General features: G+C 39.5%; 1 protein-coding gene across 1 annotated transcript in view; it reads right to left on the bottom strand.

Moving 5' to 3' along the window:
* PRMT3 (protein arginine methyltransferase 3) overlaps positions 1 to 18,365 on the bottom strand; it is a 62,329-nt gene that overhangs the window by 24,947 nt on the left and 19,017 nt on the right. The window contains exons 10-12 of the mRNA XM_079308481.1: positions 10,715 to 10,793; positions 5,642 to 5,829; positions 3,501 to 3,587 (exon numbers count right to left, since the gene is read on the bottom strand). Of these exons, the coding sequence (XP_079164607.1) occupies positions 3,501 to 3,587; positions 5,642 to 5,829; positions 10,715 to 10,793 (354 nt within the window). The remainder of the gene's footprint in view (positions 1 to 3,500; positions 3,588 to 5,641; positions 5,830 to 10,714; positions 10,794 to 18,365) is intronic.

The raw sequence follows: 18,365 nt of genomic DNA, 5'->3' as shown, positions 1-18,365 counted from the left end.
TTTGCCCAAATCAAACAGGAAATTGCTCATGCAGTGGCCCTTGGCCCAGTCAAGACAGGACCAGAGGTAAAAAATGTGCTCTACTCTGCAGCTGGGAACCATAGTCTGTCCTGGAGCCTTTGGCAGAAGGTGCCTGGTGAGACCAGAGGCCGACCCTTGGGATTCTAAAGCAGAAGCTACAAAGGATCTGAAGCCAACTACACTCCCACAAAAAAAAAAAAATCTTGGCTGCCTATGAGGGAGTTCGAGCTGCCTCAGAAGTGATTGGCACAGAAGCACAACTTCTCCTGGCACCCCGACTGCCAGTGCTGGGGTGGATATTCAAAGGAAAGGTTCCCTCTACTCACCATGCCACCGACGCCACATGGAGCAAGTGGATTGCCCTCATCACGCAGCGCGCCCGTATTGGCAACCCAAATCGCCCTGGGATTTTGGAGATAATTACGAACTGGCCAGAAGGTGAAGATTTTGGTCTCGCTGATAAAGAGGAGCAGAAGCAAGTGACCCAGGCTGAAGAAGCTCCACCGTACAACCAGCTGCCAGCAAATGAAACACGCTACGCCCTTTTCACCGACGGTTCCTGCCGCATTGTGGGGATGAACCAGAAGTGGAAAGCTGCCGTATGGAGCCCCACACGACAGGTTGCACAAGCTACCGAAGGAGAAGGTGGATCGAGTCAACTTGCTGAACTCAAAGCTGTTCAGCTGGCCTTGGACATTGCTGAGAGAGAGAAATGGCCAAAGCTCTACCTTTACACTGATTCGTGGATGGTAGCCAATGCTCTGTGGAGTTAGCTAGAAAAGTGGAAAAAGGCTGACTGGCAACGTAGAGGAAAACCAATCTGGGCTGCTGATGAGTGAAAAAACATTGCCACTCGGGTAAAAAAGCTCCCCGTAAAAGTCCGTCATGTGAATGCCCATGTTCCCAAGAGTAGGGCTAATGAAGAACACAGGCACAACGAGCAAGTAAATCAAGCTGCACAAATAGAGGTCTCAAAGATAGACTTAAATTGAAAACACAAGGGAGAATTGTTCCTGGCTCGATGGGCCCACGATGCCTCAGGCCATCAGGGCAGAGACGCCACCTATAAGTGGGCACGAGACCGAGGGGTGAATTTAACCATGGACAGCATCTCTCAGGTTATTCATGACAGTAACACGTGCGCTGCCATCAAACAGGCCAAGTGGGTGAAGCCCCTCTGGTATAGGGGGCGATGGTCCAAATATAAGTACAGAGAGGCCTGGCAGATTGACTATATCACACTGCCTCAAACCCACCAGGGCAAGCGCTACGTGCTGACCATGGTGGAAGCCACCACCGCATGGTTGGAGACCTACGCTGTGCCCCACGCCACTGCTCGGAACACCATCCTGGGCCTAAAAAAACAAGTCCTCTGGAGACATGGTACCCCTGAAAGAGTTGAGTCAAACAATGGGACTCATTTCAAAAATAGCCTTATAAACACCTGGGCTAAAGAACATGGCATCGAGTGGGTGTACCATATTCCCTACCATGCACCAGCGGCTGGGAAAGTCGAATGGTGCAATAGTCTGCTTAAAACCACCTTAAAGGCACTTAGTGGGGGGACTTTCAAAAACTGGGAGGTCAATCTACCAAAGGCCACATGGTTAGTGAATACCCGAGGTTCCACTAACCGAGCAGGCCCTGCCCAGTCAAAGCCCTTAAAAGCAGCAGATAGAGATAAGGTTCCAGTGGTACACCTGAAAGGCATGTTAGGGAAAACTGTCTGGGTGAACTCTGCTTCCAGCAAAGACAATCCTGTTCGTGGGGTGGTTTTCGCTCAAGGACCAGGTTGCACTTGGTGAGTGATGCAAAAGAATAGAAAGACCCGATGCATACCCCAAGGGGACCTTGTTCTAGGGTAAACTATATATAATACTGTGCTTGTAACTACATGTATGTATATGATTTAAAGGTTTCAATATGATGTAGCATGATGGCATGGAAAAATTCGGGGCAGATAATGTTGGGGGTTAAGTGTTTTTCTGTTACTGTGTCAATTGAAAGAATTTTTCCCATTATCATGCCAATGGAGCTGGCCGGGTTACACCCAAAGTCCCTGATGGGTCCAAACAAAGGGGTGGGTGGGGACGGCCCCGGAGGGGCCTCTAAGGCTTCCGGGAGGGCACTCGCGTTTCCGGCGAGCTGGGAGGAGGACGCCTGAAATCGTTCAGCCACGCGGCTGAGCACAGCAGAGCCAGACCCTCTGTGATCACCTGCCCTGCATCTGCCCCGTTCCAGCCTCCTGCCTCTGCGGACACAGCTGATCACCCGGACACACACGGTGAGCGAGGAGCCGCCGCTGCAGCCCGTTCCCGCCCGGGACCGGCGTGGCCGCTGCCGGCCCTCCCCCGTCCTTCCTGCCTCCGTTTCCCGCTTGCCTTTTTGGCAGATCCGGGCTCTGGACTAAGCACAGAGACAGCGTGCTTGCATCTAAAGAGACTGACAACGAATTACCTATTTCATTCTGTTAGCAATTTTAACTGTTATTGTTTTCTGTTTGTATAGTTAAATATATTAGTAAAAGAGCTGTTATTCCCACCCCCCTTATCTCTGCCTCAGAGTCCTTAATTCAAACAATCATAATACTTAAGAGAGGGGAGTGGAACCAAAGTCTCTATTCCAAAGGGAAACTTCTGCCCTTACTGGCAGACACCTGTCCTTTCAAACCAAGACACTCTGCAAAAACATTGGCAAATGCAGAAGCATGAACCAACATCCAAACCAGGAATTACATTGCCTGACGCAGGCATCCAAGATTTTGTCATCAGCCTAAGCAGTTTACAACATACAGAAACATATTCTTTGTGTCTATGTCAGAGGAAGCCTGCAGCTCTTCTTTGTATACTTGTGCAAAACCCCAATAAACCAGCTGCAGCAAGATTAATCTGAATATTAGAAGAAAGCTAAAAATCACCCCTTTACACTTGATTTTGTAATGTGACTTAAGCATGAAACTCCCAGAAGTTTCACAATACTCCAGAGGGCAAAAATTTCAGTTTTTGCTACTGATTTCAGTTCATAATGTTCTTTTGTCAAATTTGATGACAGTGTTTTAATAAATTGGTAGAAAGCACTTATAATTTGTATTGAATATAAAAGCAAATTACTGACATTACTGTGAAAATTAGGCCATCTTGCCCTTGCTTATAATGTATTGTTTGAAACCTCAATGAATTACTTACACAAGCTAACACGACTTTCTTGTATTTCAGAAAATGGCTAGAGAAAAAACCACAGAGATCCCAGTGCAAAGGCTCCATACTCTTTCCTTTCCTCATCTACCTGTATTACCCCATAACACCATTACTGGACTTTTACATTCATCTCTCTTTATAGGAAGAGTTCATTTGACACCTCTGTACTGCAGGAATGAATGTTTCAAGGCAAGGACTGATGACAAGTGAAGGATAATTAATGGATTGTTTCTTAGTCCAATGCGATACCAGCCATGTATGAAGAAACTGAAATTGTCTTACCGTACACTGTGTGCTCACTGTAATGCTCAGGGTGAAAACAGAAGAGAACTCCAAGTCTGGAGAGGATGCAGTATTACAGTCGATATGCTGTCAAAAACAGTAATAAAAAAACCAGTAACAGTGAGGAATGTCAATTAAGATCTCCCTTTAGACAAAGGTATGAGACAACTTTTATAAAGCAATACTATTTCAGCTTTCCTAAAAATGGGAAGAGACTGAAAAACTACCTAACCCCATGGGACAAAACACCTGAAACTCCTCTTCCTCACATGCCCAAATAAACAGACACTTTGAGTAGAGGTGGTATGGAACTATACATAGTAGCTCATTCTGTTAAGGAAAGTTTCTTCTTCATGACAGTGGCCCCTTCTTGAGAATAAGCAGCTTTCACAGGCATCTTTACCTATTTTACTCCTTGTTCATGTTGTCACATGGTAAACTACATTATCAAACTGGTACAGGTTAAAACTGGGGGGGGGGGTTTGACTTGCTAGATTGGCTTTGCATCCACCACAGAATAACTGAGGTTGAAAGAGACCTTTGGAAAATCCCCTTTGCAGTCTTTCACTGGACACACTCCAGGACAGTCATCTCACTCCTTCACTGGAGAACCTAAGATCGGACACAGCAACCCAGAAGTCATCTCCCCGGAGTACAGCTAATTCCCTAGGGTGCAAGAGAAGATTCATCTTTCTTGAGCTGCTGGTGATAAATCCTCTTCCTAATGCAGCCGAGGAGGCTGTTGGCTGCCTCTGCCACTATGGGTGTGTGTCATGGGCTCATGTTTAGCTTGGTGTCAACCTGAACTCCCAAATTCCTCTCCACAATGCTGCTTTGCAATTAGGAGGCCCCCAGTCTCTGTTGGTACATGAGGTTATTCTTCCCTCCTCTCTGGATGCAGGATTTCTGCATCCAGCTCTGGGGTCCTCAGCTAAAGAGGGACATGGAGCTGTTGGAGTGAGTCCAGAGGAGGCCACCAAGATAATGCAGCACCTCTCCTGTAAAGAAAGGCTGAGAGAATTGGGACTGGTTAGCCTGGAAAAGAGAAGGCTTTGGGGTGACCTAACTGTGGCTTCCAGTACCTGAACGGAGCCTACAAGAAAGATGGAGAGAGACTTTTTCAAAGAGAATGAAGCAGCAAGGGGGAATTGATTCAAACTAAAAGACAGAAGATCTTTTAAATTGGTATTAGGATTTAGATTTGATATTAGGAAGAAATTCTTGACTAAAGGTTGGTGAAACCCTGGCACAAGCTGCCCAGGGAAGCTGCGGCTGGCCCACTCCTGGAATTATTCAAGGCTGGATTGGAGGGAGGCCTGTGCAATCTGAGATAGAGAAAGGTGTCCCTGCCCAGAGCAGACAGTTGGAACTGGATGATCTTTAACCCAAAGCCCTCTATGATTTTTTCATGCTGCCTTGTCTTTCTTTAGGGAATGTTTTCCTTCCTGAAAAGTTACAATACGAATTATATAGAACAAGTAGCACCTGATGAGAGCAAACACACCAAAGTACCTTCTGTAATAATCATAATGATAAATGGGAACATTTTTAAACTTTCCCTACAAAATATTATCCATTTGTTCTGTGGGATAGCTATTGATTAAAACCTATTTACCTATAATGCCACTGTTCCCCAACTCATTAATTTTACTACTTTGTACTGTAACTCCAGCCAACAAGCACATGCATTGATTTTAAGTTATTTTAAAAACCACGATGGCTAAACAAGAACAAATGAGTATAAAGCCATTCAGCAAAACAGTTATGCTACATGCTGTACAATGACAGAATTTGATAAGCCCCTACATCTGAGCTGGACACTGCCTGCTCATGACAGCATGAATTAGAAAGGGACATGCATGCACTGTTACCTACAGAGCACTGCCAAAGTAAATTTGGCTTTAGATAGAAGAAATCATAGAACAGAACAGTCGAAATATGGAGATATTACCTTACTAAAAGCTCAAAGTTGTTAAAAAAAGCAATTAATACAAGCCTTTCAGTCATAACAGCAAGAACCTTAATGCACTTTCATAATTTCAAAAATGCCAACGTTTGTGTGTGCCATGTGAATTTTTGCCCCTCCTCCATAAACTAAGGAAACTTCTCATCTGGCTCCTAAGCACTGAGTAATATGGTACCTTAATGACACTGGCTGTAGATATCAGTGTGTTTGGATCCAACACCTCCACAAGAGCCTCTGGAATGACAGCTTTCTTCATACAGGACATGTCAAAGCCGTACACATCTTCCCAGAAAAGCAGCTTGTCCATGTGTTTATTCATATCCCCAACAGCTACCAGACTGATGGTGCACAAGTCAGGATAAACTGTAACAACAGAAACAGAGTAGTGAAATTTTATTTTACACACACAGAGGACTTTTTACTCTTTTGTCTAAAAGTGATTAACATCTCAAAAGAATTTTAAAAAGAATTTTTTTTAGCTCTTAGACAAGACACTTTCTGGTACTTTACTTTCTAGAGTCCTATTCTTCCCACAGAAGAGACTAGACATAAAAAAATAATTTTCACACACTACTCTGGTATATCCTATTCATAACAATATACCTTGTAGTTGAATCCCACTACTAGGAAATGATTGGAAACTTGATGTCTGAAGAAAATAATTCGGAACAGCCTATTCCAGCTTCTATAAAAAGACTAACCTAAAACATATTTCATAACTGCAGACACCCAAACAGAAATTCAGGTGAGGACTTTTCAAAAACAAGAAGCCTCTGTGAAAAGGCCTTATTTTCAGAAAAGAGCATATATTCTTACTCAAGAGTTTTATTCCTGTTTGCTATCAGCTCTGGCTGATTCCTACCTTATAACCTAAAAAATTATTTCTGGGTTCTGGAAATAACCACTTTCTGTCTGCATCTGAAGAGAAGAAGTGGCCCAACAGAAGAGATCCTCATGCATACCTTCCCTCCCACTTTCAGGATGAAGCTATCATTTTACACTATTTTCACATTTGCACTTTTCCTTCTCCCAAGCATATCTTCAGAACAAGTAACTATTTACAGCTTTTACAAATAGTAGTGGAAGGCTGACATTTGCCTTTTTAACAGCTGCCAACAAATCAGTCAATCTCTTGACAAACTTAAATGACTGGAAAACCCACAAAGAACAGCTGATATGTACATGGCTGTCTATAACCCTAGCAAATAGTAACAGAAGCTCAATTTATATTTAGTTAGGTTTCTTTTCAAAAAGAAAGTCCCATGTTTTGTTCTTCAGAGTTTTAAAGCTATATACATTGAATTCTAGACCTGATTTCAGAGCAAAATGTCAAATAAAACACTCTATTTTATTTTATTTTATATTAATACATGAAGTGGACAGTGTTGATACAACTGAAGCCAAGTTTCTCTCTCCCCGAAATTTGGTGAACTGTAAAATTAATTTTGTCTTCCATTCTGCTTAAAATTATAGTTTATCAAAATGAATAAATCATTGGTATAGTATGGTAGGTCAGAAAAGCAGTATTTTCTACCTTGCAGAACAGAGATAGAAGATAGAGGCAGCAAATTGAAATTAGACCTTTCATATAGTGAGAACAGTTCTAGGCCAAACAAAATATTCTTATAAATAGTGGCTGTAAAGAATAACCTTAACTAAGGAAGTTTTTTTGTTTTATAAGGACATTAAAGTAAGCACACTGACATTCTTCTCATTTGCTGACTGTTTGAAGCAGAATAAATAAATAATAACAAGCTTAAATTGGAGTCCCATTGGTAAATTATCATCGCCTTTACTTTGCAGCTGAGGAAATCAGAGTAGAAGCTGTCTCCAGGAACCGCCTACAATTAACTCAGCAGTACAAAAGACAGTTTGATGAGAATCCAAACAGGAAGACAGTTAAATTGTCCTGTCCAAAACAAATCACTTGATTCCAGCACACCTGACAGCTGTCACACAAGCACAAAACATCACCATCTGGTGGTGGGAGTATCTGCAGGTAGTTGCTGGAGCCATCACCAAGTGAAGTCTGTTTCTCCAAGCTTTCCCACTGCTGTTTAACAGTGCGCATGTACAATACTTGGCTTTACTTCGCAGCATTCACACCTTCAACAGCAACCACTGATGCTCCAAAAATTAAAACACGCTGTGATACAGACAACAAAAGCAAAGAGCAAGAGCCTTTGTGGGATTATTTTTTATGGGAATGGGTTTCATAGGATGCAGTGGTATGGTGAGAAGAGAGATGAAAAGATTGGCAGTTCCCAGCTACACACAGGAGTGTTGTAGTGCCACTAGAAATGAAAACTAAACCCACAACAAAACGTGATCAACTACTTAATAAACTTTCTTCTTCTGACTAGTCCAAATTTCTGGGATATTCTGTAAACCAAAGAGGAATTTAATCACTTACTTTATTGCTTATCAATAATCACTTTTATGCTATCAAGCATAAAATATTTCAACTGGATCATAATCAGTTTTTATTAAATCTTTGTTTATAGCAAATCCTTAAATCAGCAGTTGAACTCACGATCAATTATACAATATGCTTAAGAACAAGAGAAAATGTAAACTCAAAACACTCCAATTTAATCTGCATTTTTTTAATTTAATAGCAGCAAAAATGGATAATGACTTCACAAAAAAAAAAAAAAATCAGTGTTTCACCAACAGGGCTCAGGCAGAAGACTACAGTGATTCCTTAATTTACAGACCCATCCATGTCCTATACACTGTACTGAGATTTGACTGAAAATGCAAGCAATACTATCTGAATATCAACCTAAATAATCTTAACACTGTGGAGTTTTGTACATATTTAAAAGCATCTGCATAAAATTGCATTTGCCGTTTCCCCATTACCCTTGATTTCCCTGGAAATCCTTTGCTCTTTCTGTAACACTTTCCTGTGCAATCCTGACAGACTTGACACTTTTTTTCCCATTAAGTCTTATAATTTCAGTAATTATTCTTTCTCATGGGTGAAATGAGCAAAATGCTGATTGAACAAAAGCACACAGTCCTCAGAGCTCTCCCTGATTCATGGCTTTGACCATCTGTGTCCTTCTCGACTCGGTGCCCACGACCTATCTGTCACCAGAACAACTCACGTGGTAGGAAAGATATGACGGGAAATCCTTCAGCCCTCAGCAATGCTTCACAAACTTCAGAATGCTGAAGAAGACACAAATCCTCCAGATACACAGAAATAACTCCATGTGAATACCATCACTATTTTGATGTAAACGAGCATTATCTTTTGAAAGCATATTTTGAATGATACCTTCCTTACCTTTGTCACCGTTTGACAATGCAAACTGGATTCAAGTGTGTGAAAAAAATCTACACTTGAGCAACAGCTCTAAAGAAGAAACAGATGGGCCTTGGGCTGCAAAAATGTCATGTTCCCAAATAAAGCTGTTCTATACTGTATGCATTACCTTGAACACTTCGGCCCAATCCACTCCAGTATGCCAATAGGCTGAACTGAAGTAATAACGATATGAGTGACTGAACACATATCTGGAAATTTGGATTCTATTCCTGGCTCAATCACTGTAAGATCTGGTCAAATTGCAGCTGCTACTATTGATTTTTTCAGCTTTCGAACTTTCTCTGTAATAATGATTTTGAGCTCAATAGTACCAAGTGGCTTTAGATAAAATTATGCAGATTTAGGAGTTTCTCTGGTAAGACTTCACCTCAGAGTGAACTCTTAGTTCTGGCTCATCTGGATTTGGATGTGCAATTCAGCTGAACTGCAGAAGAGTCTGTGCTGCTGAGCACCCTTCTCATGGACCCAGGCCACAGCTTGGACAAGCTGGCAGAGGAGCAGTAACTGCAAGCACCTTAAAATGTTGACAGAACTGGAAATCCCACTGGTGCCTGTACAGCACTGTGTGCTTTGTCAAGAATCAGAGAAGGGCCCAAGACCATTGTCAGACCCCAAAGGATGAGTGTACTGCAGAACCAGGATACCCCATCTTTCAAAGGAATTTCTGGGAGTTACAAACCAAGAGTAAAACTACCAACAATACAGTTTAAGCAGAGGTCAGAAATTTTTGGCCCTTTTCAGAAGGCTCTGGAAGTAATAGCTAAACCTAAAATGATTCCCTATGATTTCAGGGTATGTCCCTGGATTTAACTGCATTGCAGTGTGAAATTATCAGCATACATCTACACAGAGCACACACATGTGTTCCTGATGTGCCTGGACCATTCTACATTACTGAAAACAAAAAATCTCTTATTCTGTCATGTTGCTCAAGAGGCTAGTAAATATTCTAAGACCTCTCTTGCTTGTATCTTCAGCTTTGTGAGCAATTGCGAAAACCCCATTTTTCCTGCTGCACTCTGTAGTACACAAAAGCTCACTGCAACCACAGGGAAGCACTGCAGCAAGCACTGTGACACAGTCATTAATCCAATCATTAGATCAGCGTAGTGAAACTGTGTGCGTGGTTAGCACAAAAGAAGAAAAAAACCCCAGACTGATGACTACAATTGGAAGGGTCAATATGAAATACCATACTGACAAAGGAATTAAGCACCTGCAGAACTCGTGCACAAAATTGCATCACATGGGGAATAAGTATTTACAGGTATTTTAACACTGCTAAAGATGACACTATCTAAGCTATTTAAATGGGTAAAAGAACTCTAATTCAAAGCAAACACTTTTGTTTTGTCACAGCCCTATCCTCTAGACATAAAAATAAAGAGCATATTACCACCAGTATAAATATGCTGAACTGAAACAGTGTTAATTCCATTAATTATTTAATGTGCTTGAAACTATGTCCTCCCCATACAACCTTCCTCCCTCAGGAAAACACCCTATTCACTTATTCCATAATCCACAGTAGCTTACTCAAACAGTAAGATGTGATAACATCTCACAGGACAAAACTTATTTTCCTCTGTTCATTGTTACGCAGAAACTTGGATTTCAGGAGAGGAAAACAAATGCCTACATGTGTGGAAAGAATTAGGGAGGAAAAATTTAGTCTGTATTTAAGAATAAACAGCCCCCTCTATTCTTCAAAACACCATTAACTTGAGACCTTGGTACCCAATCTAATGTTCTTCTATAGCCCATAGAGTAAATTAATGCCTTGAAGCTCCTACTAATGGAAACATTTTTCAGAGACTGGCAACTTTCTCATCCATGCATAGCTTATTATAAATCTCTGAGTTCATTCAGCTTGCCCAAGAGCTAAATTTATTAAAAGAATTGAGCACCAACCTGAGCCTCCCTCTGTCAGGTACTTGTCCTTTGCATAGATGACAGAATCCAGCATTGACTCAAAGAGAAGGAAATAACCCTGTTTATAGAAAAGGGAAAGAATTTAGAAATCATTGTATTTCTTACCCTTAGTCATTCTACAGATAGGCTTTATCAACACAGTTTAAGAGCATTATAAGCCAATACACCCAGAGAGTTTCTCAACAACAATACTGTAATTTCAAAATTTATTATATAAAGTATCATCTTTAATTTCCCAAACTGCAAGCATGTAGCACACAAAGAAAAATAAATATGCCATCTACACCAACAATTACCCAGCACCAAAAGACATCTAATTCAAAGCAAGTGAAAAGTTGCATGTATTGGTTTTTTTAATAACTGTGAAGTACTAAGGAAAATAAAAAAAAACTATAAAAAAATATCCCTTCCCATTCAGGTCTGCAAGTAACACAAACTATTGTCAGAGAAATGCCAAATGGAACACATCTTTGTTTCTTTATATTTGCAACCTGGTAGTGCCCTGTATCACTCTGAGCAGTGCTCACTAAGAGAGGTAGAAATAAATCATGTACCAAAAACATCAGTTCTCTAGATGTTCTACATCATTTAGGCAGCACCTGGACTTGCAAAATTTCCAAGATAAAACATGGTTACAAGTAGATTTGCTTAGGACTTTTTTTGGTTGGAATTAATTTTATGGCAGGCTAATCATACTGCTATTGGTGCTTAGAATAACTTATTGCAAACTTCAATGAGAAACTTCAGGGAACAAGGAAAACATTCTTTATTTAAATACTTGAGTTATTAAAATACTCAAATAGCATTATTAAATAAAATCGGCATTTTATAAGAACATCCACTTTCTCTGCACATTTATGATACAGGGCCCTTTGTTTTCCAGTGGTTATACTTATTTTATACCTTTCCTGTCCTCCAAGTTTGAGCATCATTACTCAGTACTGTAACATATTTCATCTACATCCTCACAACACCAAATCAATTAAGACAAACACCAACAAAGATTTTGAATTTTAATTTAGCAACCTAACTTTCTTTTTGCTTAAAACACAGCTTAGCTGTGTGGATTGATTTAGTTGGCAAGAACAAAATGGACAACTGAAGTCCAGACTCCAGGATCTGCAGTCCTACAAGTCCAGTCAGCAGTAATTTAACAAAGGAAAGCAAGGAAACTGCAACAGGGAAGTTTCAGATTGGATGTTTGGAAATATTTCTTCACTGAAATGGTTATAAAGCACTGGAACAGGCCTGCCCAGGGCAACTCTGGAGGAATTTAAAAGTCAGGTGAATGTGAAACCTGGGGACATGCTTTAGGGCTAGCCTTTGAAGTGCTGGGTTGGACTCAGTGATGTTAAAAAAATGGTTAAAGTTCAGAATTGATTATAAATGCCATTTCCTGCAGCCTTCAGAACAAAAATAAAAACAAACTGAAAATCCCAGAAACTTGAAGCATGACATATTTGTATTCAAAGGGTACACTGTGTGAAAATGATGGCCATGTCCTCTTCGCAATCTGTTTCTTCTGGTTTCTTCTTCTTCACTGAAGACTTTTCTTCCCAATCTTGCCTACTCTGCTTTACTGCCCAACTTCTGTACTACCTTAGAATAAGCGCCAGAAGGAAGCAACCTTGTGAGCAACTATTATGAGCAACAGGATTGCTAGTAAGCTTTGCTGAACTGCTGAAAAGGCCTGGAGCTCCAGTTGCGTCAGGCAGGGATAATTTGATGCCCACAGCAAGCCAAAAGCACAGCATGGAACCACAACTTTCTTTTTTATAACGCTATGGCTTAAAAATAGAATATGTTTACCTCACAAAAAGTATTTTTAGATTCCTTCAACTGAAAATGAGTTGTTTTCACAGCATTTTAAAGGTAACCTCTAGGACTTTTTGGAGACTAGTCAGTAGCAAGAGTCAGTAATTTACAAAGCGACACCTTCATGGATCAGCTCTTCACTTCCTCTTTCTGCCCACTAACTACGCCTGCCAACCTGTGCAAGAAGTATAGCTGGAAAACAGTCTCTCAGGAGAAATACAGAAAAATTCTCATAATCCTTTCCCAGACCGTGCCACTCCAGCACTGCTGGTTCTCCCTCCACTCCCAGTTCCCTCTCCCCACGAATTCATTACAGCATTCCTGTAAGTTACATAAATCATCAATGGTACTGAATCAAGTAATTTAGTACTTACACCAAAACATTTTGCTCAGCGAGCTGGGCTCATCTGTAGTGTAAGTTAGAATGCAATTTCACAGCCTGCTGCCCCACCTGTAGGGGAGCCTTCTGGAAAGAGAATTACACCCGACATTTTTCCCAAAAAATGGTCAAGGGTTTGTTTTTTCTTAAGCATGTAGTGACATCCTCAAAATCAATCAGTGCAAAGAGTCTATTATACAAATCTGTGAACTGCATATTATTAGTACAATCTTGATAGTGCCTAAACTAAGACATATAAAAGTGACATTCTCTATTAAAGACAACCCGAATGCATGGAACACCTTAAATTTTAAGCTTCCCATTATGTGTTTTTTACTAAAAAGCTGGCCATTTCCTTCTCAAAAGGAACATGAAGTTCCCTATTTTTTATATTTGCAAAGGTGAAATGAAATGTTCTCCAGCTAACAACAAAGCCCCATATAAACAAATCCAGATAGAAACAGAAATACACAGCACTGTGAGTAATTCTGTGCAAGCACACAGCTGCCCTGTCTCATGTATGCCCAAGGAGACACCCACTGAGCCCCCTGAATCCAGAGGAATGTGAATATTACTACAATTCTTATATATCCTTTATATCTGCATTCTGTGTCCTTAACAGAATTATAAAAGGCTCATAAATCTTTGATGCCTTAATATCCTGCATTGTTACTTTTTTCCTTATTATTCAAATGTACTACAGCCTTCTCGTATTCATTCCCACTTTAATTCAAAGCTACATAAAAATATTTTACCAACTGATAGAAATATAAGTATTCAAGTTCTTTTAGCTTTAGTGTTTCAGTATTTACATGGTAATCTTTGTGGAGAAAAAGAGTTTAAGCTCTTTAAAAGCATCCAAAAGGGGATTAGCATGTTTAGAACAGCAAGAATTAGCAGAATTCTTGATACAGCAGAAAAAAGTATAAAGACAGAATTTGGAAGAATTGTTGAACTACTTGAATAAGCATCATGTTTCCCCTCCACAATCTATCAAAGATGCATTTTATTATTTTCTATAACATTACTGAACCTGGTCTCCAGATTCAGTAAGGCCCAATACTGAATATTTAATGAGACAAAAAAACAGCTATCAAATCTGGCCCAGAGAGTCAACTTTATCTTTTTTTAATTTTCAGTGGTATAAAAAAAGTGCATCATTTTCTTAAACAGAAGTTTCTAACTACAAGTTTTCCACTGGCCTGTAAAGTAAAGCAAGTTACAGAAGGTATGCAAAACAGATTGGACAATGAATTCTGATCTCTAACACAGAATTTAATCTGGCATTAAGAAATATACAAATACACATTAACAACCAGAGTGTGGCCCACTCTGTAATGAAAAATTACATTTTATTTGATAAAATTTCCTCCAAACGTGCAGCACACTTAAATGACAAGCAGCAGCTACATATAAACACCTCAGTATGCTCTGCTGCAGCACCATCTCCTACATGCTAAGTCTGCCTTCATGCTGAACTCTTATGTACAATTTAATTTTTAAGAAAAAAAAAAAAAAAAAAAAAGTAATTCATTACTGACAGAGCATGCTCAAAAATTTTAGAATCACAGCTTGACTTTGTCATTATGCATACCCTGTTGTTTCCTAAACAAATAAAAGTGAGAACACCCAACAGGAAGATGTGAAGAGCAGAAAATTACTGGTGTTGACAAAAAAAAGTCATGCAAGGAAATAACTGTGTACATCTCACAGAAACAGGGGAAAGGAGGAAGGAGAGAGAAGATGGTTTCCAGTGTTTCAGACATGCTCACTTCCTTTTCTTTTCCCTAGATCCTGAATGCCTCTGTTCACAACCCATCCTCATGCAATTTCAAAATTATTTTTTAAAAAATAGAAAGAAATACAAAAGTAAGAAAAGAAGAAAAAGAAAAGAAAATATGATATATCTGACCAAAGACATAATTAAAAGACAAGTACTGGGTTGTACCTGCAGTGTATTTTAATCTGACAGTCCACCTCTTCTCCAGTTTTATCTTGTATAACTCTACTGCATATTCAGCACCATAAACCACTGCATAAAAAACCCAATTTATGAGAACATGTACACTAACATTGTATTTGAGACAACCATCTCAGGCAATTGTCTCTCACAGCAAAGCCCCTTTACAAACAAGAAATGCATATGTTCTCAAGTGAATAAACCTTTAGTTTGATACTTTTATCTAGAGAAAGGAAGCAAAAGAAATACTGATGGCAAGAAACACCTGCACAGAGATGCAGCTGTGCAAGAACATTCCAGAAAAACATTACATAAATTTTGTTTCTGTCTGCACTCATCTTTTCAAAAAGCAGACTATGAAGTTCACAGTTGGCCTTCTTAAAATAAGTGAGCAGTAATTCAGTCACTTTTGTATGCCATATTTTCCTGCCCAGGAATGTATGTAAGTCTACACACTGAGTAAGAAGTAAGGGATTTATCTGTAGGTGACTTATGATACAAGCAGACAAGTAACAAGATATCAAAGACTGGTAGTAGTATACGAATTTTTAGTTACACAATAAATTAAGGTTTTTAAAGGCCTCACACATCAGAGCTCTAGGCAGGCAAGCAGGATGATGCATCAGAAGCTTGCAGCCCTGATACAAATCGTCAAACAGTCCTGGACAGGGAAACCTCCACAAAAAAAAAGGTCAGAAGTGGTATTTTATATAAAATTTACCCTTTCTTACATCCAAAAAACCTTTCTCCAAGAAGTGACAGACTTTCTCCTTGGAGAATCTGTTTGGTTATTAGCACAGACTATTACTTGGCCAGTCTTGTACTCTTTCTCAAGGCAATGTGGTTCACTAGGTAAAGCGGCCCTTCAGCCCACCTGCTCTCCCTTGTGCTCCTGGCTCATAGCACACAAGAAGTCCTGTAACTCAGGTTGCAGACTTCACTGAAGTTTTGCTGAAAACAATGTCCAGCTGTCTTCGGAGTAAAGTCTGAACAGCTTTATCTGGGCCTATCAAAGTCCAAGAATCCCCTCAATCTTCAGCAACCTGCCTTTTGGACACCAAGAGAACAGCTCACAGCTCTTCACACCTCCTCCTACCTTTCTCTGTGTTTTACACACTGGGTTGAATTGAACACAATCATAGAAATGTCCTGGTATGACACTGACATTGTCAAACACACAAACTTCAGATGTCACAAACTGTCACAAGTTCACTGCTAATTTCTTTCAGAGGTTTAAAATAAAACCACTTAAGATATGGTTACTCTTCATTCAGCCTGTAAACTTGAAACATGAAGAAAAGATATCCAGAGGAATTTAAATTGGGAAAGTATTATTTTGGAAGATGGCAAATATGCATTTGAAATATGAATTTCTACACAGACACACATGCACTCACACACGCCTGCCCAGTGTGTAATATTTGAGATGCTTCTCCCACTTATCCATAATTTAGGGGAACGAATTTACAAATGAAAGAGAGGGAAGTAGAGCAAGCAGTTTGTGGCAGTCATAAGTCACTTCTGCAATTAAGTAAATGATCATCAGAAACCATCACACTGAGATGTTGCAGTACCTTTTGTAAGACACTGCTCTATGTGACAGCTTTTTCAGAAAGCCTAATTGAGAAAAAATCCTGGGAGAATGCAGTATTTTTCCTCTCTCTTGCCTCATATATGTTTTTAATTTTCTGATGTTTCAGACACAGCTCTAAAGAAAAGCTCTACAAAAGGGTTTGACATTTACTAATATAAAAGCAGCCTGTTTTCTAAACAGAATTGCAACTTATCATATTTTGTTACAAAGAAAAAAAGTGAATTTTCCTGCCAGTCCTTACAAATCCTCTGCATACCAAGGCAAAATCTGACATATCAGTACATTCAGAAAAGAATATAATTCTTTTTTGCTCCCATGTTTCAACATTTCGAACACTTCCAAGCACTTACATTCACATATTAAGAACTGATTTCACACTGTATCATGTAGGGAAGAAAATTAAAAAGCAAATTCACACAAAAAAGCCAGACAAAGAAGAATCTTCATCTGCATTAGGCAACATAATGCTGCTTTCTGGACAGTGTTGGAACAGTATGGAACATTGTCCAGCTATCAATCTTACTCCACAGCATTGTCCTCTTTATCTCTGTCATGCAGCAACCTATAAAAATCCTAACATTACTAAATATTTAGAATACCTAATTAAGTGAAGTGCACATGGCTATGTAATTACAACATAAAAAGGTAAATTAGCACACAAAAGAAAAATATCCAATGTTCAATATTTCATTTCTTACAAGAGCTGAATTTTGAAAACCTTTGGGTCATCTTGGAGGCACTGGTTCACAGCCTGACTTCAGCTCACCTGCGCAGATTCCTTTTAAAACAAATTCTTGGGCTCCAGAAGGAGAAATGTGATTTTACAAACATTAATCTTGGTGCATATATTAGGCAGCTGATCAGAAGTTCCTCTGAAAAAACTATAATTACATTTCTAGTGAAGCCACCATACTGTCAGAAAACACCAACCACAATGTGTTATTTTTAAATCACTCATTTAGGCCAATGGCTTAAAGTATTCCTGAAATTAGTGACCTCACATTAAATTAAGATCACGCTTCAAATAACATACATTACAGAAGTGGAGGAAAACCTCCAGATTTCTACTTCACATGTAACAGTAAACAAATATATATATTAAAAAAAAAGCAAACCAATTGATTTTCATCTTTCCCTGAAAACCAGGTAGATACATATGGATCCACAATGAGTGGTGTGACCTCCCATCAAAGGCCATTGTTTATGGCAGAACAGCCACAGTTTGATAAAAACCAAAACAAACCCCTCAAAGAAACAAATAACATTAAATATAAATTTTCCTACTGATTTTAAATTACAGGCAGAAAGGAATTTTTAAGTCCCAACAGCTGGAAGTAGCATGAAGAAAACCTGTGTTTGGAAGTGCTTTTTGAAGGCCTGTGATATGAGGATACTGAATAGCAGAAGTTCACAAAAAATACCATTTCAAAGAGATGTTTCATACAACATTTTTGATATGGCATTCCTATGTCACTATGAAACTGGGCTTTGTAACACAGATTTCTTTATTAGGACTAATGGCAGGTAGCAAGGAGAGGTGCTAACAGTCACCACAAGAAAAAGGTAACAGGCCAACAGCTGAAATCCAATGGACTCCAAGAGATGGGTCATTCAGACACTGCTGTCCATCACACTTATTTGTACTTTTAAGTTGGTGTTTTTACTGTTATGCTAAAACTCAGCAATGACAAGCAATGTTGTTTTCTCCCAATATTTAAAGATTTCCAAAGGTGGCGCCTCCCCTTCTTATCATCTTTCCTGCACAGTCAGCAGAGTCCTTAGCTGAATTTGCAGACTGAAGGTATTTTAGCTACTGGAATGAGCTGGCTAGATGACTAATACAATATTTCTCCATTACTTTCACCTGAGCAGCCACAACAGT

The sequence above is a fragment of the Erithacus rubecula genome (assembly GCF_903797595.1).
Source record: "Erithacus rubecula genome assembly, chromosome: 6".
NCBI classification, from domain to species: domain Eukaryota; kingdom Metazoa; phylum Chordata; class Aves; order Passeriformes; family Muscicapidae; genus Erithacus; species Erithacus rubecula.
The sequence above is the reverse complement of the archived record's forward strand: the minus strand, read 5'-3'. Positions and strand labels throughout refer to the sequence as shown.